Raw genomic sequence first — 27085 nt, forward strand, 5'->3', positions numbered from 1 at the left:
CTTTCCTATTTGGGTGGAATTCTCCACTTCAGGAGTCTTGGGAGGAAGAGCTAACTCCCCATACAGTAGCTAAATGTATTCAAATCTTGATTTACCAGCGTCCTTGTAGCAGGATACATTCTAATGGTAGTCATTAAAAAAAAGTGGTGTGGGAGCGGCGGGGGCAGGGGGGTGCTCAGGGACCACAGAGACTTCTCTAGTGGTGCTTGATGGCAGTGATGGTTTCAGCAGCAGGCCAGTTAGCTCCTAGTTCTCTTGCCTTTCTAACAGTTCTATGAACTCTCTAAACAAAATATTTTAATAAACTCATTCTCTGCTTAAATTAACAAGAATTGTTTTCTTTAACTTGGACCTAAGCACCCTTAACTAATGCAGAAACCTTAGAAAATCTAATAATGTCAAGGATCCACTCCCCGAGCTGCGTGTCCTATGGTCCACTGGACACTTCCACTTGGGTGTCTCAATGTCACCTGACATACTAGCCAGCCCTGGCACCCCTAACATATTCTTCTCCAATATTTCCTATCTTGGAAGCCAGGGATGCGGGAAGAAAACCAGGAGGATGTGGCATCAGAAAAGATTGTGTTTCAAGGAAAGATGATTGTCACTTTTAATACTTAAAATGAGACTAGGAAGTCTTCTCTGATCTCATCCCTTCCCAGACTGGCCCAAGCACCTGAAACCTTTCTCACAGCTCCTCTGAACTTTCTGCTGTGTTTGTCCTTACTAGCTTTATAAGTACTCTCCTTCTCCAGGTCTTCAGGTCCCAGGTCCCAGCCTGTCCACTCTGCCCTCCTCAGTTTCCATGGCAGGCAGCTCCAGCAAGCCTACTCCCCAGAGCAAGCCCTGTCCTGACAGGCAGGCCTATAGCAGACCTGTTCCTCCTGCACACATGGCTGATGGACTCTTTTATCCACTAGGCAGTATAGGAAGAGAATGCAGGGCCTGATGTAAAAGTAAGTACCAAAACAATTAAAAATAGCAAAACCTCAATAAATATATATCCAGTGTCTAAATGTTAAACCCGATTAGTTGTTAATTTTATAACAATTTCACAATATTTCTCTGTGAATGTTGAGCCTACAGAGCTGGAGATTTGGTGTACAGCAAGCCCAGGAAGCTTAGGAACATCCTTTTGGTCCAGTGGGCAAATACAGCTCTGTTTCTGGTATAAGAGTTCAGGTTTCAGTGCTGTAACAAAAAAAGAGACCTCAAAATAAAATAACAATGTATTTCTTTTTCAGGTGACAGTCCGAGAGGTAAGCAAGCAGTTCAAGGTAGGTAGATGGCTCTGCGAGGCTGTCAAAGAACCCAGGTTCTTTATAAGGCGTGGTGTCACCATTCTCTAGGATTTGACCCGGGATTGAAGTGGTTGACCAGTAGCTTATCTGTGTGCCTGTCTGGAGGAAGAATAGAGAGAGAGGAAGTGGATGGCAAGCAGTTTCATTTAAAACCTGTGTCTTGGGAGTTGTATACATCGCTGCTTCCAACATGCAAATTCGTGAAGCATTCATATTTTTTTGTATGAGCTTTGAATCAAGTATTGTTCCATGCATGTATGTGTTTCAGTAACACCAATGGAACGGTGTTAGAATAGAGTTGCATGGATAGAGCCTGGTTTAGAAAAGAAGAAACACACAAACAAAAACTTGTGTCTTGGAAGTTGTGTACATCTCTGCTTCTCAAAATCCATGAGCCAGAGATCATTCATGAGACAACATCCAGCTACAGAGGAGGCTTAGAAACATGAACACCATAGCCTCAGCCATACCCCGGCCGAAGGACTGAGGCCTGGTGCTGGTGGGAGCAGTTGTTCTTCTCTATGGCTCTACTGTCCATTTGTTCCAGTGAGTCCCAGGTGTGGCCCACTGACAGGGTCCCTTCATGGCAAAGGCTGTGCCAAGGCAGTGCATCTGTGCCTCCTTAAGTTTATTAATTAGCCGAATGGAACATTAATCCTCTCTTTCCTATATGAAATGTATCTCTGGGTAGCCAAATATTTGATGAGGGGAAGTGTCTCAAAGTGTTCCAGCTAATAAATCAAGGGTTGGTGGTTTGGAATATCATCATTTTCCAAACCCCTAATGAATTGATGGATCTGTGTGATGACCATGCATGGCTACCCATGTCACCAAAAGAGAGACCTCTAGACAGTACGTGTCTCCTGACTGAATAGCACAATATCACCTATAAAATGCCTCCAAACAAATAGGATCTGAATCTAATCAGGCCTCTAGATCTAAATACCAATTAACAGATGTAGCTCCACGTGACAGGAAATGCATAGAGGGACGCCTTGAATGACATCACAAGGACACAATCGGCAGAATTCGGGCTGTGGACCCCATAGGACAAGTGATCTGGGTTCTTCAGCAAACGTATTGCAAGGGTGATGAGGGTGGGCGAGCGGGGAGCACACGGACCAAAGCGGCTTAGGAAGCGCGTGAGCGATTGCAAAGCACGGAGTTTACTTACACCCTGACTTAAACCAGAAATGTCGTGAGGCGGCCGGGAAAAGCTGAACACCGTCCAGGGGGTTCGATGATAGAAAAAACTTATTATTTTTCAAGTTATTTTTATTTTATTATCTTAAATTTTTATGTTTTTTTAGGCAGGATAAGGATTTGCTAGTACAATATTAGAAACAATGAAAAACCTATAGAAGATGGTTAAATAATTACTAGAACATAATTTTAACTGACATTCAAGCATCTATAGGGCATACTTTAATAAGACATGAGACAAAATTCTCAAAGTCTTTGTTTGGACTAGGAATCCACCAACAGAGTAACGGATGCATAAAGGGAGAAGAAAATTCCAAAGTTCTTCTGACTTGAGGAACCTCTTGAGTATTCCTGGAAGCAGAGATGTCAGTTAAAATAATTATCAAAAGAATAAATTATTAATGCAAGCAAACAGATTTGCAGATTCTATTACCTTTTATAGAACATCATACCGCTCTCTGAAGCATAAGACGCTTTTGTATGAATAACATTTCCAAGACTCACTGAACAATACTGCTCTGTTTTCTGTTATTATAAATTTATTTTCATGCAGTCTCCACAGTGGATGGGGATGTCTAGAAGATTGTCTAGTTTTTAGTGTCAGTTAGACTAGGTTGATTCTCACTACCAGCTAGAATGGCCAAATTTTCAAGACTGAGCACTAAAATTCTATCATTTTACTTTAAGATAAAAATTTCTGCCTACGAAGCTTTAAGTGTATAATACAAAAGAGAAGAACAGCTACACAAAATGCCTGGTCCTCAGATCAAATACTAGATACTATATCAGAAAACAAACCAACCGACCCAGTTGAAAAGGGCATTATTTGGACAAGTGGGAAAATGTTAATGTGCGTTGGTAGCTTATGTTGATATGAAATTTCCTGAGCATGATAATTTGAACTGTGGTTATAGAGGAGGATGGTCTTGTTCTTAGGTGATACATACTAAATTATTTAGGGATGAAGGGTCATGTTGAGTGCAACTCTTAAGGGTTCAAAAAAACTATGTGTTATATTATTAAAGTAAATGTAGATGAAGGTTGTATGGGTGTTCATTACACTGTTCTTGGGAGGAGAGGGGCAAATTTAACAAATGAAATATGAGACATGCATCTAGAATGGCAACAGAGAAAATACTTATGAGATGATGCCAATTAAAAAACATAACACAGAATTATATGTAAAATCAAAGGAAAAAGGTATAAATATGTTAAAATGTTGTCAGTGGTTATATATTAGGGTGGTAGCATGGTGGGTGATTTTCCTGCTTTTTCTCCAAACTTTGCACTAGAAAGTTATACTACTTTTACACTTATGCAAATATATAAACTTTTACCATGGTATGTGTCGGATATCAGCCTGTGTATCTTACCTCACCCCCGTCCTCAGAGACCTTGCCCTCACCACCCAATCTGTGAGCACTTTCTCTCACCATCTTGTTTTTTGTCATCATAGCACTTACTACTATATCATTTATCTTTTAGTCTTGAGAAGGGGAATAAATTGTCCAAGGTTCCTCATGAGTTAGTGGCAATGTCGAACTAGAACTCAGGCTTTGTGACTCAGGTATCTATAGTTTCTTCTTTCAAAATTTCTCAGGCTAAAATAGCTCCTGAGCACCAGACAGGTGCCCCAAGAGAGGATGCAGAGCGTTCCCCTTATTGCCCCATAGGTGGCGCCAGCAGCACTTATATCGCTCTAGGGAAAGTCTGGGAAAAGTGGTAAAGGGAACTCTGGAGAGGCATTTTGATGAGAAACGGGATATTTGACAGTCTTAAATTGTCTCTTTACCGATTGCCCATTAGTTGTGAGGGAGACAAAACACACAGTAATTATACGAGGAGAAATCCATACCTTGACTCTGTGATCAAAATAACATCACGGATGAGGGACAGATGGACACATTGTGAGTCCAGAAGCGATACACTGATGAGGACACATCATTTATACAGTATCGAAGCCCGACATGCACAACCTGAATAATGGAAAAGACATCAGGCAAGCTAAAAATGAGAAATGTTAGGGGATAGGGGGCAGGATTTTTAAAAAACGTCCATGTCACTAATGACAAAGAAAAAAATTTTAAATGTTCTAGATTAAAAGAGGCTAAAGAGACAGGACAGCTAAATGCAATACCTGAGACTAGACTCAGCTCCTGAGTCCTGGGTCCTGTACTGGAGGGCAGGAAATGCTCTCCAGGACATTACTGGGTCAATTGACAAAATTAGAATGTGCACAGTAGACTACATTTCTGTATCAATTTTAATATACTACAGCTGATAACTGTACTGTGTTATATAATAGAATATCCTTATTTTTAGGGAGTATGCACTGGAGTGTTTAGGAGCAAAAGACCATAGTGTATGAGACTTACTTTTAAAGGGTTCAGGGAAAAAAACCTGTGTGTGTATATATAAATATATATTTCTAATTCAAAGATATAAAATATATTGTATATTTATGTATACTTTATGTATTTAAATTATAAACATATGTATACATGTATATGTATACATAGATATAAATAAAGCAAATGGGGTAAAATATTAATAGCTGAATCTGGGTAAAGATTCCTTTTACTATTTTTTCTTTTTAACTATTCTTTTTACTACTGGATTTTCTTTTTATTATTTTTATTTTTGTCACTTTTCTGTAAGTTTGAAATTATTTCCAAATAAAAATTTAAGAGGCAAAACTGCATTGAAGGATGGTTCCAGGCGCCTCCTCCTCTCACCCTTCCTTCTGCGGCACAATTCAGAGCTGGTGTCCTGCCTCACCCCTGCGTGTCTTCTGCTGTCCCTTCACTTCAGCCATTTCTCTCCTGAAAGGACTGAGTTTGGCTTCCAGCATGTGAGGCTGAGGCCTAAGCTGGAAGGCGTGGAGTTATTCTGTGCTTGGCTGGGAAGTGCCACTGAAGCCTCTGTAAGGCGATGTGGGGAAGCAGTGGAGGGCTCCACGTGCCATCTTCATCCCGACTCTGGTCTCTGGGGCCTGCGGATATCCGGATATCCGTGGGCTTAGTTCGTTGGAAGCAATCAGGCTCAGGCTAGGTTTCCCCAGCCATTCTGAAGAGGCATCTGGTAACTTGGGGGGCTCAGCCGGGCTGGGTGTGGCGTGAGCCTTGGCAGTATTGGGACAGGGAGGGCTTTGCTACCCATTCCCTCTACCTACAGTTCCTTGGGAGTGACACAGTTCATTTCCTCCCCTGAGTGTGGCATGCTTGGACACCCCTGAATCCTCAGGAATCCTTCCAATCTTCCAGTGGTTTACTTTACATTAAATCAGCAAAATTGGAGGACATAGGGAGGAAGAACATTAGCCCCAGCTCTGACCCTGCACTTCTTTCTGGGATGACTTCTGGTGGTGTTTCCCCTGGGTTCCACACCCTTCAGGTAAGAGGGAATTCACCCCTCCATCCCTCTGCTGGGCCTGCCCCTCACCCAGCTCTTCTCATAGGAGCAGGAGGTCAATCTTTGTAGTCAACTGGGGGAAAACGCAGAGGGTCTGGACTAAGGCTCCAGCTCCATTTTATTCACATCGTAAGCCAAGCAAAAAAAGATGACTCCCTCTTACCTGAGCTCAGTAAATAAAGCTCTGGACCATGAAATCCCATAGACATAGCCCGAAAATGTTTGAATGAACTAATCAAACCACCAAATGACTGGTGTTTTCATCATTAAACCACCAGAAGACTGTTAGCTTTCGTTATTCTTTTGGCCAACTTTGTTTGGAGAACGCTGAGGACCGAGGTAATGGCTGACTTGCAACACAGCATGCCACAGGTCAGAGAGGAAGTGATGCCTCATGGTCTAGGAGGTCTGGACCTCCCAGACGGGATTCACCATACTAGCTATGTAGTCTTTGGACAGGTTGCTCAGCACACAGTACTTATGTTTTTTGCCTACGAAATGGGGATGATGATAGTACCCACCCCACTGGGTTGTGAGGATTGAATAATTTAGAATATATAAAGCATTTGGGGCAGTGCCTGTCACCCAGCAGGTGAGAGTAGGTGAGTTAGTATTATCTGTGTTTTATGAAAACCAAGACACAAAGGTGCTGGCACTTTCTTGGTCCTTCAGGAAAGTGTCAACAGAATATTTTTCCATAATATAGCGGGACTGCTACCTGGCTGGCAGGATATGTAATCAAATTATAAGGCACAATCCAACTTCAAAGTTTGAAAAATGAAAAAAATGTAGATTTTAAAATCCATGGACTATAAAGCATTATCTAGTTATTTTATTTTTAAATCGAGATGTATTTCAATTTAAAATAAAATTAATTCTTTTAAAGTACACAATTCAGTTTTTTTTAGTGTATTCACAAGGTTGTGCATTTTCATCACCCTAAAAATAAACCCCATACCTGTCAGCATTCTCCCCCATTCACTACTTTCTCACAGTCTCTCGCAACCATTTAATCTACTTTCCCTGTGTAGATTTGCCTATTCTGGACATTTCACATACACGGAACCATGCAATATATGAACGCTTGCATCTGCTTTCTTGCACTTAGCATAGTATTTTCAAGGCTTATCCATGTTGTGGCATATATGTTTTTCATTCCTTTTTATAGCCAAATAATATTCTATTGTATGGATACACCAGCGCATATGGCATGAAGAACACATCCAAATTCACTCCTTTCCATGTGCCCTGGTTTGGCCACGGCATCACTTGTTAAAAAGACCATTTCCCCGCCCCACTCCGCCTTATTGAATTATCTTGACACTCCTGTAGACTGATCAGTGATGCGTGGGTTTATTTCTGGACTCTCAATTCTATTCCATTGTTCTATATGTTTATCCTTATGCCAGATTGGCAGTCTTAGTTAGCATAGCTTTATAGTAAGTTTTGAAATCAGAAACTGAGCCTCCCCAACTTTGTTCTTTTTCAGGTTTTTTCCCCTGCTTTGGGGTTCTTGCGTCTCCCTATGAATTTTAGGATCAGATTGTCAATTTCTTTTAAAAAAAGCAGCTGAAATTTTGATAAGGATCATATTGAATTTGTAGATAAATTTGGGGAGTATTGCCATCATAACAATATCAAGTCTTCCAACCCGTGAAACATTAATTTAGTTTGGGTGTGTACTAACTTCACTTGAATTCATTTTATTTGACAAGGAGGCTGGGTCAGACGTCCACAGTATACCAGAAAAACTGAGTTAATTGTCAAATGTTTCATTTTGAATTATGGGGATAAGGTACATTTTTATTTTTGTAAAGGTAGGGGAAGAGAAAAAATAGACTTGCATAAATTGGTAGAGTCTACCAGTAATCAAAGACAGAGCTCATTAGGAAAAAGTCACATTTTGCATTATATGCTTTGCCAAGACATGTCCCCATTTAAAAAAATTGTAATATGATAATTATTTAAACACCTCTAAATTTATCTTATAGATCAGAAAGATTATGGGGTGGCTTTTTATGATGTTGAATGTCTCAGAAATCTTTTGAATAACAGAGATATATTCTAATGAATGCTTAAAGCAATTCTTCTTGACTTAAGAAAATTCAAGTCCATCCCTCCCCCCCAAATTTTGGTATTTTTACTGATAGGGTCAACAAACTTGGAACAAACTGTACTAATTGCTTCTATGTTTTGTTATAGTAACAAACTTCAATTCTGATCTCTCTTCCTTAAACGTCAAGCAACTTGATATTGCACTGCAACAATGACATTACCACATGGAGTATTTAAATAAACAGCATACAACACCTGTTGCCAGCAGTGACGTTAATAATTACAAGAACAGAATGAGAGAAGATTGTTGTGTAGTAGTGACCCCTGCAAAAGATTGAGTTCCCTCGGCAGTATCAAGAGGTTGTCATGCTGGTGGTCATGGTGTTGCAATCCATTACCTCACTAAGAATGGATGACTCCAGCTATGGTAACCAGCCATAATATTTAATGTAGCTGCTTTGAGCCACTGGAAAAACTTCAAACAATTTTTTTGTCTAAGGGATTTACATCAAGTTCTCCCAGGAAAACCCTGCACCCCTGGGTCCATATTTTAGGGAGTTGTGTTTTACCTCTTTGTGTGGTTTCTCTGATTCCTCTCTACAAATGTTTGTAGCTAGAAATGAATATGGTCTATTTGTCAGCCAACCTACCTACCTATTTATCCATCTATATTTCGCCATGTTCTACAAAGCCTATCTTCCTTCCTTCCTTCCTGCTTTCCTTTCTTCCTTCCTTCTTTCCTTCTATCCTTCCTTTCATTCTTTCATTTACTAATGCCATGGTTTTTTTATTAAATAGCTATTAAGTGCCAGGCACTGTTCACTGGAAACAAGCGATAAGCAGAGAGGCTGGAGCTTAACTTCTGCTGAGGAAAGAAAGAAAATAAACAGGCTTGTTTTACGTGGTGTTAAGTGCTCTAAGACAGTGTGACAAGCTTTCCCCCTTGAAAAACAGACACATCTTTTACTTATGAAGAAGACAAAGTGATAGACTGTGGAGTGGGACTACTTTAGATACAGGAATCAGGGGAGGCTTCTCTGAGGAGGTGGCAAGTGAGCTGAGACTTGAATGATGAAAGAGAACCATTCTTGGGGAGGTACGGGAACACAGCCTTATAGGCAGAGGAAACAGTAAGTGCAAGTTATTTGAAGCAGCTTAAAATAATACTGTCCATACAGTGAAAAAATGCAAAAAAGATAACAGTAGAAATGAGGGAAAATGGAAGAGAGAGGACAGGAGAATGTTGTATTGCTGGTGTGCAAGCCATAGAGTTCAGCAAAGTTATGAAAGTTGAGCTACAACCTTGGTTCCTATCTTCCTGGAAACCAAGGTGAAAAGGGAAGCACGATCGGTTTCATGGGATGTCTTCTTCATAAGGAAAAGAGGTGTCAGTTTTTCAAGGGGAAAAAGATGGTTTTTTTGTTTTGGTTTGGTTTGGTTTGGTTTTGGCACTGAGGATGGAAATACGTTTCTTGTGTGGACCTTTCTCTAGTGGACCTTTCTATACGGGGCACAAAGTTGACTGTATTAGTCATCAGCTTTAGGATAATTTGTTAAACAGCCATAAAGCTAGTATAATTAGATCCATTAAGGATCCAGTAATAGAATCTTGGCGACTTGAACTAACTTAAGCAAAGGAGAACACTTTATTATAAAGATTTGAAATATTCCATGAAATTCTAGGAATGTAGCTCATTTCAGGAAATACTAGGATCAGGGATAGGAAGCTGTCAGAACTCTCTTTGTCTCTTCTCGTTTCTTTGTGGATCTTTTTCATCCTTCCTGTTCTCTTCACTTTTTTCCTGCAGCTTGGTCTTCCGCATTTCTACAGGCCGTGTGATGGGAAGCATGTCTATGGACAGCAACTGATTTTCTACGTTTCTATGTTAGCTACCTAGAGAAAAACTGAAATCTCTCAGTCCTAATTCCAAATTCCTGGGCGATAGATATGATTGGCTCAGCTTGAGTCAGCTAACTACTATGGGAGCAATTGACTGTAGTCTGGTGGCCTAGTTACCTTGTCTGAGGATCCAAGGCTTGTTTCCAGAAAAAGACATCAATTCTGCTGTTTTTAAAATACACTCATGTAGGGGTCAAGAAATCGTTTAATGGGTTTAAACCAACATTAAAAAGAGATAAAAATATCAGGGTGCATAGCATGTGGTAGGGGTAATATTTTAGAAAATTTGTTTCACTTATTAAAGGTATAGATCTATGTGTATTGGGTGATAACATAACATATTTCTTTGGGTGGATTATGGTCTGACTAGTTTGAAAAACCCTAAAATAGGCAATATGGCAGGATTCTGTTACAGAGATGTAATAAACAGCATTTAAAAAATAATGCATATTTTAATAGCATTTCTCAATATAAGCAGATGGCATAAGGGTAAAGCATGACTTAGTATAGACAGTTGTGCAAGGGTGAAGATAAAGTAGTCTTTGTCTGACTTTATTCAGGCTAAAATATAGCCTAGTGGTGTCCAACCTGGGTTTGTATCACAGTCACTTGAAGATCTCTTAAAAATGATTTTAATGGAATCTGTCGAATCAGAATTCCTCTAAGAATTCACAGGATTCCTGTGAATCTGTATTTAAACACAAAATGAAGCAAAACAACAAGTGTCTCTGACAGGTAGGCAGGTTTGGGACTCACTAACCCAGAGACTATATAACCTAGAGGGGTCATCTGTGTGCCTTCCAAATAATTTTCCTTAACTGCAGCTTCTCTAAACAGGGCTAAACAGACATGAGGAAGTGAACAATTTGAATTTCTTTCTTGGTAAGAATCTGGAATGAAAGGCAAATAAATTGCCTGATTAAAGGCAAATAAATCTGTACACTTCACAATTCAGTGAAACAAATGGCAAAGGTCATCTTTTGTTGGACTTTGTGGCACTAATGCTCCTGCTTGGATGGGGTAGTGTTGAAGGGGAGGGGCAAAGAGAAAATTCTTGCAGGCTATTCCACATCTGTTTTGGACAATAGTTCTGTATTTCTCCAGAACAAAGTCTGGCCAAGATCCCAAAATTCTACAGTTCAGGATATGGTAGGGATTGTTTGCTCTTGGAAAATTTGCAAAACTGAAGTTACAAGTTACCTACCTTGGCCATTTTGAGTTTTGTGATGAATCCGACAGTGTGAACCAGTTGCCCAAGGTACCCGCGGCTTCTAAGCAATAAAATGAATGGACCTGCTGTACCAAGTTATTGGCTATTTATCAAATGAATTTTAGAGGATATCTGCCTGAAATAATTCGGCCAATATTAGCAAAGTTGATTTCATCTCCACAGCTGCCGGAGAGCAGGGTCTTTGTCCACAGAAGCCATTCCTAATGCAGGTCAAGACGTACATTAGCGTGCAGCTGGAGCCCATATTTCTAGCCACTACTGCGGGGGGAGGGGGGCTGCTTTCAGACGGTTCCACTGAGGTTTGTGGCTAAAACTTATTTCTGGGAATTGTCATCTTGTCTGGGAGCAGCGTTCGCGGCCCCTCTGAGGGGACACGCACCCTTCACCCAGGCCTCCGCGCAGCGCTGACAGCTGGTTCATGTTTCCCTGTTTGGGGACCAGCTCCGCACACACCGCAGGGCAACGCATGCAGTCCGGCTGCTACTGGCTGGCCGCTGCCGCTCGCGCTCTGCCTGGGAATGCCCGCTGGGCATCGCCTGGGTACCGCTATGGCACTGTTAGCGGCCTTTCATTTCGTGTGACCTGCGGTTGCTTCTCTGTCCCCGAGCTCGTGTTCTCTGGCCTGTCCCTGGGAGGGCTGCTCGCGTGGCCCGCTGGTGCCTCCTCGCCGGCGTAGCCGCGGGGCGAAGGGGCTTCGCTGCTGCAGACGCACGGTGTCCCCGCGCGGCTCCCGTCCACCTCCCCGCGGCCTCCCCGCGGCCTCCCCGCGGCCTCCCCACCGGCCGAAAAGTTCCTCCAGGGGAGGAACTCCGGGCTCGACAACCCCCAGCGCCGAGGGTGCGCGCCCCTGGGTGACCCGCCGGCCCGCGGGGCCTGGTGAGTGCCGCCCTCCCCCACCCCCCTCGCAAGTCGCCCAGCCTCAGGGCTCCGACCGTTGCTGTGGCAACGCTCCAGCAAACGGGCCGCAGGGCCTCCCGCTGCGGGCGGGCCCGCCTCCCGTCTCAGGTCTCTCCGGGGGCCCAGCCGTTGATACCTCGAATCCCCGGGTCAGGTGTTTGGGGTGGTCCCGGTCTGCTCCGTTTCAGCTCCACCTTCTCACCTCCAGCCATCCCGGGACCTGACCCTTTTTGGAAGTTTAAAGCGACCTTACTATAGGGTAAGTGTGATTTTGGAAAAGGAACACATCCTTGACATTTGAAATTGCGGGTTTCCCCCACCCCTAGACCTGTTTCTCTCGTTTTTAATCTCTTAGTGCCTGGCTCCTAGTAGGGCCTCAATATGCGGGACTTCTTAACAGCACTTGATGCAGTCCCTTGCACCCAGTGAATGCAATCCGAGGAGCTAGTATGGCTTAAGAGCAGCCCCTTACTGGCTACGCGGATAGGAAATTTAAGCACTCCTCTCATTCCTCATCTGTCAATGCAGGTTGTAATTTCTCAGAAAGTTGTGGCCTTGAAGAAGCCTGTGTGTTAAATTGCTTTGTGAACCGTGAATGTAAAGCACTTGGGAGTTCATCCTAAGGGATACTTAAATGCTGCAAGTGATTTGTTTGATACTCCTGGTCCCACAGTACCATCTAAGACAGACCTTTTTTGTCCGACCACCAAACAGCTCCAATATCCAACCAGAAAACAGGGGTGTCATGCATTGGAGGAGGGCTCTGTGAATGCAAAAAGAACATCAACACATTTTGAACCTAAACTTCCTCCTTGCATTATACACCCCCTTCCTCCTCCTCCCCTGGCCTTCACATTACAACCTGTGTGCAGGTATTTCATTTCACACATTTAAACTTCTAGCCCAACATTGAAATCTAGAGATTTAAATCTCTAGCGTTTCTATCTCAATGAATCACACCATCATCCCTCCAGTTTGCAAGCCACAAATCTTGGACTTCTTCACACCTGCCACTTCCTCTCCTTCCATCTCTGAATTATCATCAAACCAATGATCATCTGTTCGTTTTATCCTCAAACCAATGTCAATGCATCGACTTATTTATTGACCCTACCACTGGTACCCTACACCAAGCTATCATTATCTCTTGCCTGGTCTCCTGTAGTAGGCTCCTAACTAGTCCAAAGGCATTTATCCTACCCTGTTCCTGTTCCTGTCTGTTCTTTGCACTGCAGCAGGAGTAATCTTTTAAAAATTAAAATTTGATTATGATACCTCTTTTCTCCTCCATCACCCCCGGCTTAAACCCATCATGACTTTTTGTTCTTATGATAAAGATACAATTTCTTAAATAGGGCCTACAAATTGGTTGGCCGTATATTATAACATCCAGGTCAAGATAGTTTTGAGAGTAAAAGACGGTGCTATTATTTACACTGGGACTATCCCCTAGCATTTCGGGGCAGATGGTTACTCTACCTATCAGGCCCTGTGGCACCTTCCTCTTCTCCAGCGGGATCTTACACTAGGCTCCCCTGGTTCTCTGTGTTCCAATTACACTGGCTCAGTCCTTTGTCACCATTTTCCCTCCTACTAAGGGCCTTTGCACGTGATCTTCTCCCTGCCATGTGTGCTCTTCTCTCCTCTTTAGTTAACTCTTGCTCATTCTTTGCATCTTAGACCAAATGTTTCCCCAGGAAAACTGCCTCTGACCACTCCATCTAGGACAGACCCCCTTCGGGTACAGGCTCTTCTGACACGGCTTTCTCTCCTTGCACTTATCACAATTGCAATTTTATTTGTCTGCATGACTGGCACATAGGATGTAGTTAATAAATACTTGAATGTCTGACTTACAAGCATTTTCTGATGTCATTAGTCTCTGAAAACATCACATTGTGGTAAAGAGCACAGACTGCAGAGTACACAGATGGGATGCTTGGTTTGAATTTCAGCTCCCCCACAATTTCTGAAACCTGTGGGGCTAGTTGTATTTTAAAGTTGAGGGTGAGTCTGACTATAGAAAGATAACATGGTGTGTATGCTGTATCGCTTCTCAGTGGGGTCTGGGGCGGTACTGTGTAATCAAACACATTCATTTTTCTTTAGTGAGATGACATCACTCTGAGTGGGATAAAGGCTGCCCATAGTTTTGCATCAGTTCAGGTCAGGTTTTGCCAACAAATGAGTTTGCTACAAATTTATGAGAACACTGTTTGGATTTTAGACTTTCATGTGAGTCTGTCTCAGCATAACCTTGAAGTAATCACTTAACTTATTGGTGCCTGAGATTCTTCAACAGTGAAATGAAGAGGGGTAAAGCATCTGCCTACCTCACAAGTTCCATTTGTGTTTTTGTGAGGAATACATATGTTAATACCAGTTGGCCCTTGAACAATGTGGGGTTTAGGGGCACCGATCCCCAACATAGTCGAAAATCCACGTATAGCTTTTGACTCCCCCAAGTACAACTACTAATAGCCTACAGTTGATCAGAGGCCTTACTGTTAACATAAACAACATATATTTTATATGTTAGATGTATTATATACTGTATTCTTATAATAAAGCAAGCTGGAGAAAATATTATTAATAAAGTCATAAGGAGAGAAAATACGTCTATAGGACTGTACTCTATTTGTTGGAAAAGATCCACGTGTAAGTGGAGCCACACAGTTCAAACCTGTGTTGTTCAAAGGTTGGCTGTACGTGTCACTGGCTTAGAACAGTGAATGCTCTTGGGGCACCTGGGTGGCTCAGTTGGTTGTGTCTGACTTAAGCTCAGGTCATGATATTGTGGTTCGTAGGTTCAAGTCCCACATCAGGCTCTGTGTTGACAACTCAGAGCCTGGAGCCTGCTTCAGATTCTGCATCTCCCTCTTTCTCTGCCCCTTCCCCACTTGTACTCTGTCTCTGTCTCAAAAATAAACATCAAAAAAATTTTTTGAGACAGAGAGAGACAAAGCATGAGCTGGGGGTGGGCAGAGAGAGAGGGAGACATAGTCTGAAGCAGGCTCCAGGCTCTGGGCTGTCAGCACAGAGACCGAGGCGGGGCTTGAACTCACAAACCATGAGATCATGACTTGAGCTGAAGTCGGACAGATGCTCAACCGACTGAGTCACCTAGGAGCCCCTAAAAAAATATTAAAAAAAAAGAACAGTGAATGGTCTTTAGTCATTGATTTAGTAGGGTCAGCTCTTATATATCATTTTATTAGCTTCATTACAATCCACATTGTGTATGAACTGTAATTTATTTGCAATTTACTTATTGTGGTATATTTATATTTCACGTACAAAAATGAAGAGATGGATGTCTTCATATTTAAATCTTTTGACTAGATTTTTGATAACTGATTAAGATCAGTTACTAAAAATACAATTACAGCCAAAGTGCAGGGTCATTGGGACTACTCCTGAAACATATGGCCACCGTCAGAAAGATTATACCAGTTTGCCATCCTACCATCAAGTTTGTGATGCCTGTGTTCACATTATTATTTTTAAAAGATCTTTGCTAATTTCACAGACAAAAATAGTACCTCCTTACTTTAACTCAGATCTTTATATTACTGAGGTTTTAAGCAATAAAAAAAATTCCATTGTTAGCTACTAGATATTTCTTTCCTGTGAACTACCTGCACAGACTCTGTGATGGCTTCTGTATTGGAGTCTCAGGTTTTTAAAATCAATGGTTTGTTTGATTTGTGCTTCCCGCAGCCCAGGCCTGTAGGCTGGGCTTTGGCTGGAATTAGTTGGATAGGTATCCCTGGAGCCTGGGGCGAGTTGTTACTTGCCCGCAAGCTACAGAGCAAAGTGGAAAGCAGCGTTTCACAGGCTGGGTCTCGGGCAAAATCAGAAATCAAGACCAGCTGACCTTGTGTTTATCTGAATCTTCAGTCTAACAGGACTCGGAAGAAAGAGGGCTCGCAGTAGGTAGGAGACAAAGGACTGAGGCAGAAGAAGGAGGCAGAATGATTCTGAAAGCTGGGAGAGAGAAATTGTAACCTCTTATTTTGTAGGGATCCTGTAATTTCTTGTATGGATGAAGAAGGGGAATCCTGGGGGTACTGTCTTGGCCAGACACTGATTTGTGTGGACTCTTGGTAGAATAAGGACATTAACCCTTCTTTGTCATATGGGAACATCCCCCCACACATGCCATTTTGCTTAATTTAAGATGGTTTTTGATTTGTAGACATTGAAATAATTCTGTGTTGTCTACCTATTAATCTTTCACTTTTTTATTCATTACCTTTATGCTTAGAAAGTCCCTTCTATGCAGAGACCAAATAACTGTCTGCATTTTCTTTAAAAATGGTAGTTTGTGATGTCAGTCAGTCAAGGAAGAATTCATGGAAGTGAGTAAAAGAGTTGGGTAGTGTGATTTCCAACCCAAATCTAAAAGATGCTGATACAAAGGGAGATACTCATGTCATCTTCATGTCCCCGTGAAGATAGAGCTTCCGTGCTCCGCGCGAGCTCCGAGGAAGACTTTTTCTGATGGGGTCTGTCGCACGTTGTGAACTTGTATTGTTGATTCCTTAGATACTTTTTGGAAGTGTCCTGAAAGGAGAAGATGTGATCTTTGAAGATTCTCTCTACTTCTTTCGCCCTAAATATGATCCTATTTAGTATTTCAAGCAGTCACAGTTGTTAGATACTGAGAAACGATTTCCCTGTTTTTAAAAGAGGCTTAAAAAAAGGAAAATGTAATGTAATATTAATTGCTGACCTTCTCGGCATTGGTAAATTAGTACGTGTTAAGAGGTGCTTCAAAAAGAATTTTCCTTCCTGCTGAGCTCCATTATGGATCAATGAGGCAAATTGTGCTTTGCTCGGATCTGTCTTAGGGTTCCAGAATGTGAAGAGTGGGTAACTTACTGTTAAACCTTATTGATATATTCTTTCTTAGTTTATTAACTAAAATAAATTGTGGAGTATGAGAAACTAATCACCTCACAAACTCATGCAGTTTTGTCGACCTGAAGTTCTTTTTTTTTTTGACCTGAAGTTATTCCAGAAAGGCTTATTTATTTTTAATTTTTAATTTTTTTTTTTTTTTTGAGAAAGAAAGAGAGAGAGATACAGAGTGTGAGCAGGGGAGGGGCAGAGAGAGGGAGACAGAGTCAGAAGCAGGCTCCAGGCTCTGAGTTGTCAGCACAGAGCCTGTTGCGGGGCTCCAACTCACAAACTGTGAGATCGTGATCTGAGCTGAAGTAGGACATTTAACCCACTGAGCCACTCAGGTGTCCCTATTTCAGAAAGATTTATAAGGTGAAGGGCAGTGACTTCTATAATTAATCAGAATATCTTTTCTACCTGTAATGGACTAATTATCTCTTAATAGCCATTGATGTGTCAGTTTGAATGCCAGTGAGAATGTACTATTATATTTGAATAAAGCAAAAAGAAACAGCTTTCTGTTGACAAAGATAAATTAATTTAGAAATACTGTTACTATTTGCCTTAATTTTTGATCTAAATTGTTTGGTAAACATTATCAACTATTATAAACATTCATTCAATAAGTATTTATTGGGTACATATGATGTTTCAGGCACAGTTCTAGAATACTGTGTTATATTTTCACTTGTACAAAGTTTGCTGCTGATTCAGTATTCTTTGTGTTTTTAAAAATTTTTTAATGTTTATTTTTGATAAAGAGACAGAGCACAAGCAGGGGAGGGAAGAGAGAGAGGCAGACATGGAAACCGAAGCAGGCTGTCAGCTCAGAGCCTGATGCAGGGCTTGAACTCAAGAACCTCGTGATCATGAACTGAGCAGAAGTTGGATATTTAACTGATAAGCCACTCAGGTACCCCTGTGACTCAATATTCTTAACCTGCGCTGTACTTATTTGGAAAAATTGGTCATTTGGACTCACACATATTCATTCAGGGAATCTAAGAAAAGCCTTATAGAAGATGTTCATCCGGTCTTTAAGGTTGAGAGGCTGGTAATTGAAAGTTCTACTCTGTTACTTTGTCATTATCACGGTGGAATGCTCACGTGCAGCGGCAGAGCTTGCTGGGAGAGAAACCGTTTACCATTTACCAAAGGCAGTGCGTCTGAGGCTCAGGTCCTTATACCTGAATTCTTTCAAGTCTATTTGCTGTTAGCAGATCTAACATAGAGGCTCTTCTATCTGCTCTTGGGAGCTCAGCTTGCAACCAGCTGAGATATCGGGAAGAAAGCAAATATTTATCCTTGGACGTTTTTCATGGAAATCAAATTAATTTTTCCTCTCAACCTTCTTTATGTTGGTGTTCAGTTTGTGACAATAAAATTCAATACTTTTCATATTTGTTGCTATGAAAGTAAACACCAATGTGCAGCAGTGATTTTCAAGTTAACTTAATTGCTTTTCTGTTATAGCTCTTTGATGGTACATATGTTATACTATGTACACTTAGCTCATTTTTTATAGTTGTGCCTTTTTTATTGAGATATAATTAACATCCTATAAAATTCACCCTTTTAAAGTATACATCAAGTTTTTAGTGTATCACTGGGGTTTCTAGCCATCACCACTATCTAGTTCCAGCATGTTTCATCACCTTAAAAGAGAAATCCCACATCTGTTAGCAGTCAACCCCCAACTCCCCTCCCCCAGCACCTGACAAACACTAATCTACTTTCTGTCTCTATGGATTTGCCTATTATATAAATGGAACCATGCAATATGAGGCCTTTTGCATTTGGATTCCCTCAGTACAATGGTTTTCAGAATCATTTCTATTGTAGCAAGTGTCAGTAGTTCATTCCTTTTCATGACCAAGTAAAATTCCGTTGTATAGATACACCACCTTTTGTGTATACATTCATCAGGAGATGGCCATTTGTGCTGTTTCCTTTTTTGGCTATCATGAATATAGCTGCAATCAATATTTACATATGGGTTTTTATGTGAATATATGTTTTCATTCCTCTTGAGTATATACCTGAAAGTGAAATTGCTGGTCATATAGCAACTTTTGGAGAGTGTCAAAAGTCTTTTCCCAAGTGGCTGCATCATTTTATATTCGCAGCAGAAATGTGTGAGTGTTCTCATGTCTCCATATAATCAACGCTTGTTTCTTGTCTTTTTGATTATTGCCATCCTAGTAGGTGTGAAGAGGTAGGTACATCATTATATTTTGATTTGCGTTTTCCTGATGACTAGTGATGTTGAACATCTTTTATGTGTTTATTGTGATTTGTGTATCTTCTTTGGAGAAATATGTATTTCAATCCTTTGTTTTTTTTTAAATTTGGATTATCTTTTTATTGTTTAGTTGGAAGACTTTTTTTTTTATATATTCTGATATTCTGGATACTAGACCCTTATCAGATAGATGTTTTACAAATATTTTCTCTCATTATGTAGATTGTCTTTACTTTCTTGGTAGTGGCCTTTGAGGAACCCAAGTTTTTAATTTTATGAAGTCCAGAATGTCTATTTTTTCATTGATTGCTTGGCTTTAGATGTCCTATGTGAAAAACTATTGCCTAACTCAAGGTCACAAAGATTTCCCTGTATGTTTTCTCTTAGGATTTTTGTAGTTTTAGCTCTTACATTTAGGTCTTTGATCCATTTTGAGTTAATTTTTGTGTATGTGTGAGGCAGGTGTCCGAACCCACTCTTCTGGGTGGGGACACCCAGTTGTCCCCACCATTTGCTGTACACCCCACTTTAGCTGCCAGCCGGTGAGTCATGGTTTGGGGAGACAAAATTTGGTTGATTTCCTGTCATCTCAGTTAGATGCCACCATTCTACGCATCGAACATTCCAGGCAAAGGAACCTCTGGGCTGCTAGCTAGGAGCTAGGACTTTGGCTCCACATTTCTCTGTGGGCTCGTAGCTTGGTGAATTGGCCTGAAGGAGATGGAAGCTTCGGGCCTGCTTCCCTCTCTAACACCGTAAGGCTCTAAGAGGGCCTATGTGGCTGCCTCCTGGCCATCTTTTCTCTGACTTACAGCCTGATTCTCATTTGACCTCTGGGGAAGTTGCTTTCTTCTTTCTTTAGAAAGGCCCTAAAATTTCCTTCCAGCTTCATGGGAGGAACAGAAGAGACATGTGAACCTTTCCCCAAAGAAAAGAGGGTGATACTCCAACAGAGCTTTTCACCCCTTTGTGCCTCCCATTGAACGCTCTTGTCTCTGCAGTTATGACCTAAGTGAGACTTGGCTGATTTTGGAACTCCTTTTTCTTGGAGTGGAATGATAAGGAAGGGAGCTTTGTGTTCCTCCCAGGGACTCAGCTGGTAATGTGGAAGAAGGACTGGGGTCAGGCTCACCTGAGTTCAAATTTTAGTTCTCTCCATCTCTGTCTTGGGTTTCTTTATCTGTAAGATAGGGTTTATAATCCCAATTTCCAAAGATGATTTTGAGAACAAAGTATCATATGTAAAGTACCTAACAAATTTGGAGCCCCTAAGTAAACGCTGGTTAACTTTCTCTCTTTTCCAAATTTTCTGGGAAATTTGTATAAATCTGTACAAATACATTTTAAAAAAAAACTCTGTAGAATCTTAGAGTTGCAAGGGACCTTCATATTATGACTATAATACTTTGTTGAGGGGCATCTGAGTGGTTCAGGGGGTTAAGTGTTTGAATTTCACTCTGGTCATGATCTTGCAGTTCAGGAGTTTGACCCCCGCGTCAGGCTCATTGCTGAAAGCTTAGAGCCTGGAGCCTGCTTCGAATTCTGCGTCTCCCTCTCTCTCTGCCCCTCCCTTGCTCACGCTCTCTCTCTCTCTCAAAAATAAAGAAACATTTAAAAAAATAAAATACTTTGTTGAATCTTCCAGACCCTTTTCATGTTTATCTATCTGAGTTATTCAGTTAGTATTGATCACTTACTGTATTTCAGGCACTGTTTTCTACATGTGTGTCATAAGTCAGCGGAGAAGAGATGACAGACATGCATGGCAGAAAGCCTGATACATGGCTGTCCCTTCACTCATCCTCACTTCTCCCATTTGACTCATTCACTTGCTAAATTATGAGCCAGATTCTATTGTAGATCCTTGGGATACGGAGATACAGTCTTTGAGCTCATGGTCTCTTGTGGAGGGAAGTAAACCAAGAAACTACAATATCCTGTGGGAGGTGTTGCACAGGTGCTATGGGAGTTGGAGGAAAGCACTCCTTATTCTGCTTGGGCAAGTCAGGGAGGGATGAGGCAAAGAGGAAAGGAACAGGAGGACAGCAAGCCTGAAGGCCTGAAGGTGAGAGAGAGTATTCTTTAAGGAAGCTGATACCCAGGGGAATAATCAGACACCGTAACTAGACAGGGTAGTAGTGCCCAGCTTAGAAAGAGCCTGATATGCTGGGCTGAATTTGAGGTCTGTTTTAATGGCAAAAACAAGCACCATTTGTAGTTAAGAATTAACATCTATCTTGGCTTTATTTTTATTTTAAGCCTAGCTTTAAAAAAATATTTTCTTTTTCTTTAGCATTTTTCCCAAGTATCTGTTATTTTAGGCTTTTGCCTTGGTGATTCTCTTCACATAGCATCTGGCCATGTTGATACCCCAGGTTACTAGCCTACCTACTTTGGGGTTACAGCTCATGGAGAGCTCCCGCTGTGTCTGTATACTTTCTCTGGAAGAGTCTATTTCCTGTTTGCCCCAAGACTCAGTCAGTAATGGGAAAGACCCACCATGTTGGCTGAGAGCTGGTAGGGAGAGGGCTGTTGGAGGGGGCCCGGGTGGGGGGTGGGAAGGTCCCAGAACGAGGTACTGTCAACTGGCGCTTCTGATGTTGGCATAGCTCTAGCCTCTCTTCTGCTTTTCTCTGCAGTCACTCACTCATTGACTCTGCTCGGGGCCGTGTCTCCCAGGCCTCTCTTGCTTTGCCTTATTCAGAGTAACTGAGGGATTGAGGAGTGGCCCGAAGCTCTGGAATCTTAGCCATGTTAGGAGCAGCCGCACTCCACCCATCCAGTCACTTATCCCCTCATGGCACATCTAAGCTGGCTTTTCCCACACGAGGGAACACGGCTGAATTTCCAGAGGTCAGTCTTGTAGGACTTTGTTCGGAGGTCCTCCCTACATTGTAAATCATCGAAGAATCATCGAAGAAAATTGGTTAGGGATGGGCAGGAAGAAGGGAGGGGCGATAGCTGTTTTCAGACATTTGAAGGTTTGAGTAGAGTGGACAAGGTACCAGATTTTGGTCGGGAATTCTGGCCCTACTTCTTACTAGCTTTTTTTTTTTTTAATCTGAATTCTTTTAAGCCTCAAATAATTCTATGATTTAATAAATGTAGCAGGCAGTGCCTCTACCGATTAGATCTGGATTCTTGAGGCAGATTGAGTGGCAGCATTTTAGCATTTTGAGCTCAGCCACTAGTGAACTGAAGTTGTTATAGCTGTATTTATTATACCCAGAATTGAATGAGTTATTAATAAGCCATCCCTTAGTCCCATATTATCTCTGTTTTACAGACTAATTTTTTTCAATAGGATTTCCTTAATTGTATCACATGTTTCATTCCTAGAATGCTTAACACGTCTGATTGGTATAATCTCCAGGGAAACTAGACAGTCTTAATTACATCTAGTGTTTTGATTTCATTTGATTCTTTAGATGAGATTAAAAGTAATTTATTTTAAAGACTATGACTACTCTCTGTATACCTATGCTTATTGCAAATTTAGAAAGCTTTGGTCATATTACATTTGCATTACCAGTGTATCAGATAATCTAGGTGGTGAACTAGTATATAGGGTAGTTAGCTTCTTTCAGAACAGAAAGCTTGATGACACTGTATTTTCAACTACCCTCCCCCTCCTTTTCTCATCATTGTCTTTGGATAGCATCGACTTATATTTTCGTTTAGCCATTTCCATACTCTATGTCAAGACTTGCTCCCTAGGAAGTAGAGGTTCATGAATTTGACTCTTTCTGAAATATCTGTTTCCTAGTGAATGAATGTTGGTCATAATTTGTAAAGCATATGACTTTTAGTTCTAGATGCTCTTTTTCAGTAGGGATACTGGCAAGCCGAATTTCATCTAGAGGAAGGTGAAGCATCTTTACATGATATGAAAGACAGCTCAGGTGTTGGGGATGTAGAAAAGATGGCTTGCCTCTAGGAGCAAGTGGACATGCTCTTTTTCTTCATATCTAAAAGACTGAGAGGTATTATTTTTTAATTTTTAAAATGCTTAATTTTGAGAGAGAGAGAGAAAACAAGCAGGGAGCAGCTGAGAGAGAGGGGGACAGAGGATCCAAAGTGGGCTCTGCTCAGATAGCACAAGTCCAATGCAGGGCTCGAACTCATGAACCGTGAGATCATGACCTGAGCCAAAGTTGGTTACTCAACCGACTGAGCCATCCAGGCACCTCATAGAAGACCAAGACCTATTAAAGAGGGACTAGGCAGGGGCAACTGGGTGAGTTCAAGCCTTGCATCTGGCGCTGTACTGACAGCTCAGAGCCTGGAGCCTGCTTTAGATTCTGAGTCTCCCTTTTTCTCTGCCACTCCCCTGCTCACGTTCTGTCTCTGTCTCTCTCTCTCAAAAATAAATAAACATTAAAAAATTTAAAAAAATAGAGAGGGACTAGGCACATACATAGGAAGACCAAGCATGACCTGTAAGAATATTTATGGGGAAATAATTTTGGCTCAGTTTGAAGAGAAACATTCCATCATGGTGTCCAATGACATGAGCTTTGGCAGGAATGTAAAGATAGGATCCCTGTTGTTGGAAAGCTTTCGGCAGTGTCCATGTCAGCATATGTCAGATCTTCCATGAAAAAAGTCCCAGGTACTAGATGTCCTTTGGTGTTTATTTCCATTTCCTGGATTCTATGGTTATCTCCCCACTCCTGATACTGTAATGTGGCTACTTCTCCATTTTAGGTTTTGCTTTAGTGATTTATGTGACTGATTTGATTTATAGATATGGTATGTATTATGATATATACCATGTGCACATGTGTATTTACCTACATACCTACAACTGTTTTGTATGATGGAAAGTTATTATACTTTCATGGTTTTGTCCTCCAGTCCTATTGTTAAAAGGTATCATATGCTTTAGAGACCTCTGAGTCTCAAAAAAGACATTCTTAAATTTTGACATTTATTTATCAAATTGATTTTAAAGAATTCAGCTGTGTTAAGTTTTCAAAATAGAGCCAACAAAGAGCCTTTGTGGGAGTAGGAATTAAAAACTGGTGAGATTACTTGAGAAAGATCTATAAAATAGTATAGACATTCAATTAGTATTTTAGATATTTAAGAATAGGAAGTGAGAACACTATAGTCATTTTGGAAAATTGTGTTTTTAGACTCACTCACAATTGGATTGTTGAGTGCGGTATTAGTGGTTTCAAAGGGCATCTCAATTCATTGCAGTGCTGACCTGGGGTAATAGACATAGAGGTAAAATGAAATCCATTTTCCTTAAGAACTCCTGGTTTTATGAAATGATTAAATCTGATTTTAGAATAAAGCATTAAGTGCAAACCACTAAGAGTTCAAAAAGTACTTATAGGTCCCATGAAAGAAGATTTAGTGCATTTAGCTTTCAAACATTTTGCTCATTGTAGATGAAATGCCTTTAAATTGATGCGAGTTATCATGCCAATAAATTAATAAAGTATGAGAAGATAGATATCTTCTCTTTGGAATGGACTCATTCTCCAGGGACAGACAGTTCTCTTTCAGAGCAGACTTCCGAAGTGGTAAGGCATTAGAGAAGTCTGTTTCCTGCATGAACTTAAGCTCGATGTGGGTGCTGTTAAAGCTTTGACTTGGTGTTGTGAAAAAGGAAGTCATCATCCTAGGGGAATGTGCCCACTGATAAAAGTTTAACTTTTATAGGAGTTTTGGAATTCTTTAATATGTTTCATTCAAAGGGCCCAAAGCATATGATTATGTATGAATACATCTCTCTTTCTGTATAGCCCAGGCCGCTGGTTTTAGAGAATATGGGGAATGTTCTTAAGTTTCTTGGGGAGCAAGGTAAAGCCTAGGCAGTCTTGGAGAAGGAAGAGACTCTGACTCTGCTAAATCCAAATCTTCCAGAAGGTAGCCTTTTCTTCTAACGTCAGCCTGAATACTGTGCTGTATAATTAGTGATATTTAATGCTGAAGTCATGATTTTTCAAACATTTGGCTATCTGATGCAAATAGCGAACAAATGAATTTATCCCTTTGTGTCTGAACATTGTAGAGTCACATTGCTAAGTGAAAATATGATAGTGAATTTCTGTTGAAAATCTCCACCGTTTTTTCTCCCTTTAGTAGCGAAATAGCCTCATGCATCCTTCTCAAAATATGATTAATAATATTGGCCACAGACAACCATTTTTGAGCTATTTGAACTGCTGTGGCTTTTTAGACACGAAGCTGGAGCACAAACAGCTTTTTTCTTTTCCTCTTCCCTTTTCTGCCTGCTCCCTTTTTATTGCCTCCGTGCTTCTCCACAGGGTTTATAAAGCACTCTCTGAGGAAGTCTTTACTTCATAAGCTTATTTGTAGAGTGCCAGTGGGATGGGAGTGAGAAGTCGTTGTGTCTGTTATTAATTCCTATTAATAACTTTAAAAAAGTTCGCCGAGTTACCTGAATGTTAACGTTCAGCAGTTTCCCTTCTTCTGTCCTCTTCTATCTGTGGGAGTTCTCAACCACTTTCACTGCTGCCTTCTGGCTTATTTGTGTACACAGGCTTTTCTCTCTCTTTTCCTTCCTCCCTCTTTCTCTCCTTTTCACAAACACTGGATACCTACTGTGTGCACTTAGATAGGCTGAAGGATGCAATGAAGAATTGATGGTGGGACCCGTGTCCTCAAGAGCGCTGGAGAGGTACGTACATAATACGGTGGAGGATAGAGAAGTTTATGTGTGCTTTGGGGATCGGGAAGGGGAGAATAGGAGAAATGAACATTGGCCATGAAGGTAGAGGTATGATTGAGTATTTGTTACTTTTTGTTTAATCAGTGTTGCTTAATCTGCATGGATTCTAGGCATTGATTTCAGGCATTTTCAGTTCAGCGTGGTAGAACTTCTAGTTGGCCAGAAGATTGAAGCATGTATTCTATATCTTTAAAATATGTCCCATGATAGATTTTTTTTTGTTTCCAGAGGCTTATCAAGATAAATATTAGTGTTCATGATTTCTTGCCTCTGTATTACTGAAAAGTTTTTCTGCCTATTTTTCAGAGAAACCCATTTTACAATTTCTTAAGGATTCTGACCTGGTCAGTGGACAGTCATAATGATTAGACTCTTTGTCACACAGAGTGTCTTCCTAAGACTTTCAGCTTCGGTGTTTATTAGTATTTTGGTAACTTGGTTTCTCTATTTTAAAAAAATCCTTACACATATTGTTGTTCATAAAATATGCATAAATCCTATGAAGCCCTAACTGTGAGATTAAGTAATTTATTTAACAAATATTCAATGGAGCACCTATTCTACGGCAGGCATTGTGGTGAGCACGGGGATAAAGGAAAGACATGCTCTGTGTCTTCAGAGCTCACAGTCCCGTGGGGATACTGGCAGGTAAGTGGGCAGCGGCAGAGTCTATGGTAGGGGAAGTACAAGGGACTGCACGACGCATACAAAAGGCACCTAATCCAAACTTAGGGACCAGAAGATGTGTTTTTTTTTTTTTTGTAAAAAAATTCCAAGATATTTTTTTTTGCTTACAATAAATAGATTTATTTTTTAATAACGCAATTTATTTTTTTAACATATGCAGTTATTTTCCATCATTTACAATACAGTAGTTACAATGACACTCCAAACAGAAAAGCAAAGTAAAAACTCAAAACTCCAACTTCTATTTCATGTAATTAGACTTATACAGAAATTAGAAGGTTAAGTAACAACTAGTTAATCACCTAATTTCACAGCTGTCTGAAGTGGCAATCGTTTTATAGCAGCTTATCTATGATACATTCAAGATACATGATACAATTTATTACTTGCCCATAAGCTAAAACACAGCCTGCTTAATACCTTTCCTTAAATTCCACCTCTATACTACAATATACTTGAGGTCCATGCAAAAAAGTAGCTACCTTTTATATAGGAAATGGATGATTAAGTCTTTGGTGCTGTAAAAGCAACTTCATTTAAACATAAC

At 40.8% G+C, this 27085-nt stretch overlaps 2 protein-coding genes and 1 long non-coding RNA gene across 12 annotated transcripts in view; 2 read left to right on the forward strand and 1 right to left on the reverse strand.

The window, feature by feature from the left end:
• TRIM66 (tripartite motif containing 66) overlaps window positions 1–8214 on the forward strand; it is a 41670-nt gene extending 33456 nt beyond the window's left edge. The window contains exons 20-21 of one of the 5 annotated variants that reach the window (XM_029956964.1): window positions 1245–1277; window positions 8118–8214. In XM_029956964.1, the coding sequence (XP_029812824.1) occupies window positions 1245–1277; window positions 8118–8120 (36 nt within the window). In that variant the 3' untranslated portion in view covers window positions 8121–8214. Of the gene's footprint in view, window positions 1–1244; window positions 1278–2772; window positions 3037–8117 lie in introns of those variants that run through there. The other 4 variants (XM_029956965.1, XM_029956963.1, XM_029956962.1 and 1 more) reach the window with 4 other exon arrangements.
• Window positions 2608–11976, reverse strand: LOC115306515. The gene is made up of 3 exons (XR_003915348.1): window positions 11075–11976; window positions 4360–4480; window positions 2608–2855 (listed from the first exon to the last, which is right to left on the reverse strand). It is a non-coding gene; the product is annotated as an uncharacterized LOC115306515 (long non-coding RNA).
• Window positions 11889–27085, forward strand: part of STK33 (serine/threonine kinase 33) — a 153963-nt gene continuing 138766 nt past the window's right edge. For 4 of the 6 annotated variants that reach the window (XM_029956968.1, XM_029956969.1, XM_029956972.1 and 1 more), the window contains exon 1: window positions 12024–12257. The gene's annotated coding sequence lies outside the window, so the exon portion shown is untranslated. Of the gene's footprint in view, window positions 11978–12007; window positions 12258–27085 lie in introns of those variants that run through there. The other 2 variants (XM_029956970.1, XM_029956973.1) reach the window with 2 other exon arrangements.

The sequence above is a fragment of the Suricata suricatta genome, chromosome 11, assembly GCF_006229205.1.
Source record: "Suricata suricatta isolate VVHF042 chromosome 11, meerkat_22Aug2017_6uvM2_HiC, whole genome shotgun sequence".
NCBI classification, from domain to species: domain Eukaryota; kingdom Metazoa; phylum Chordata; class Mammalia; order Carnivora; family Herpestidae; genus Suricata; species Suricata suricatta.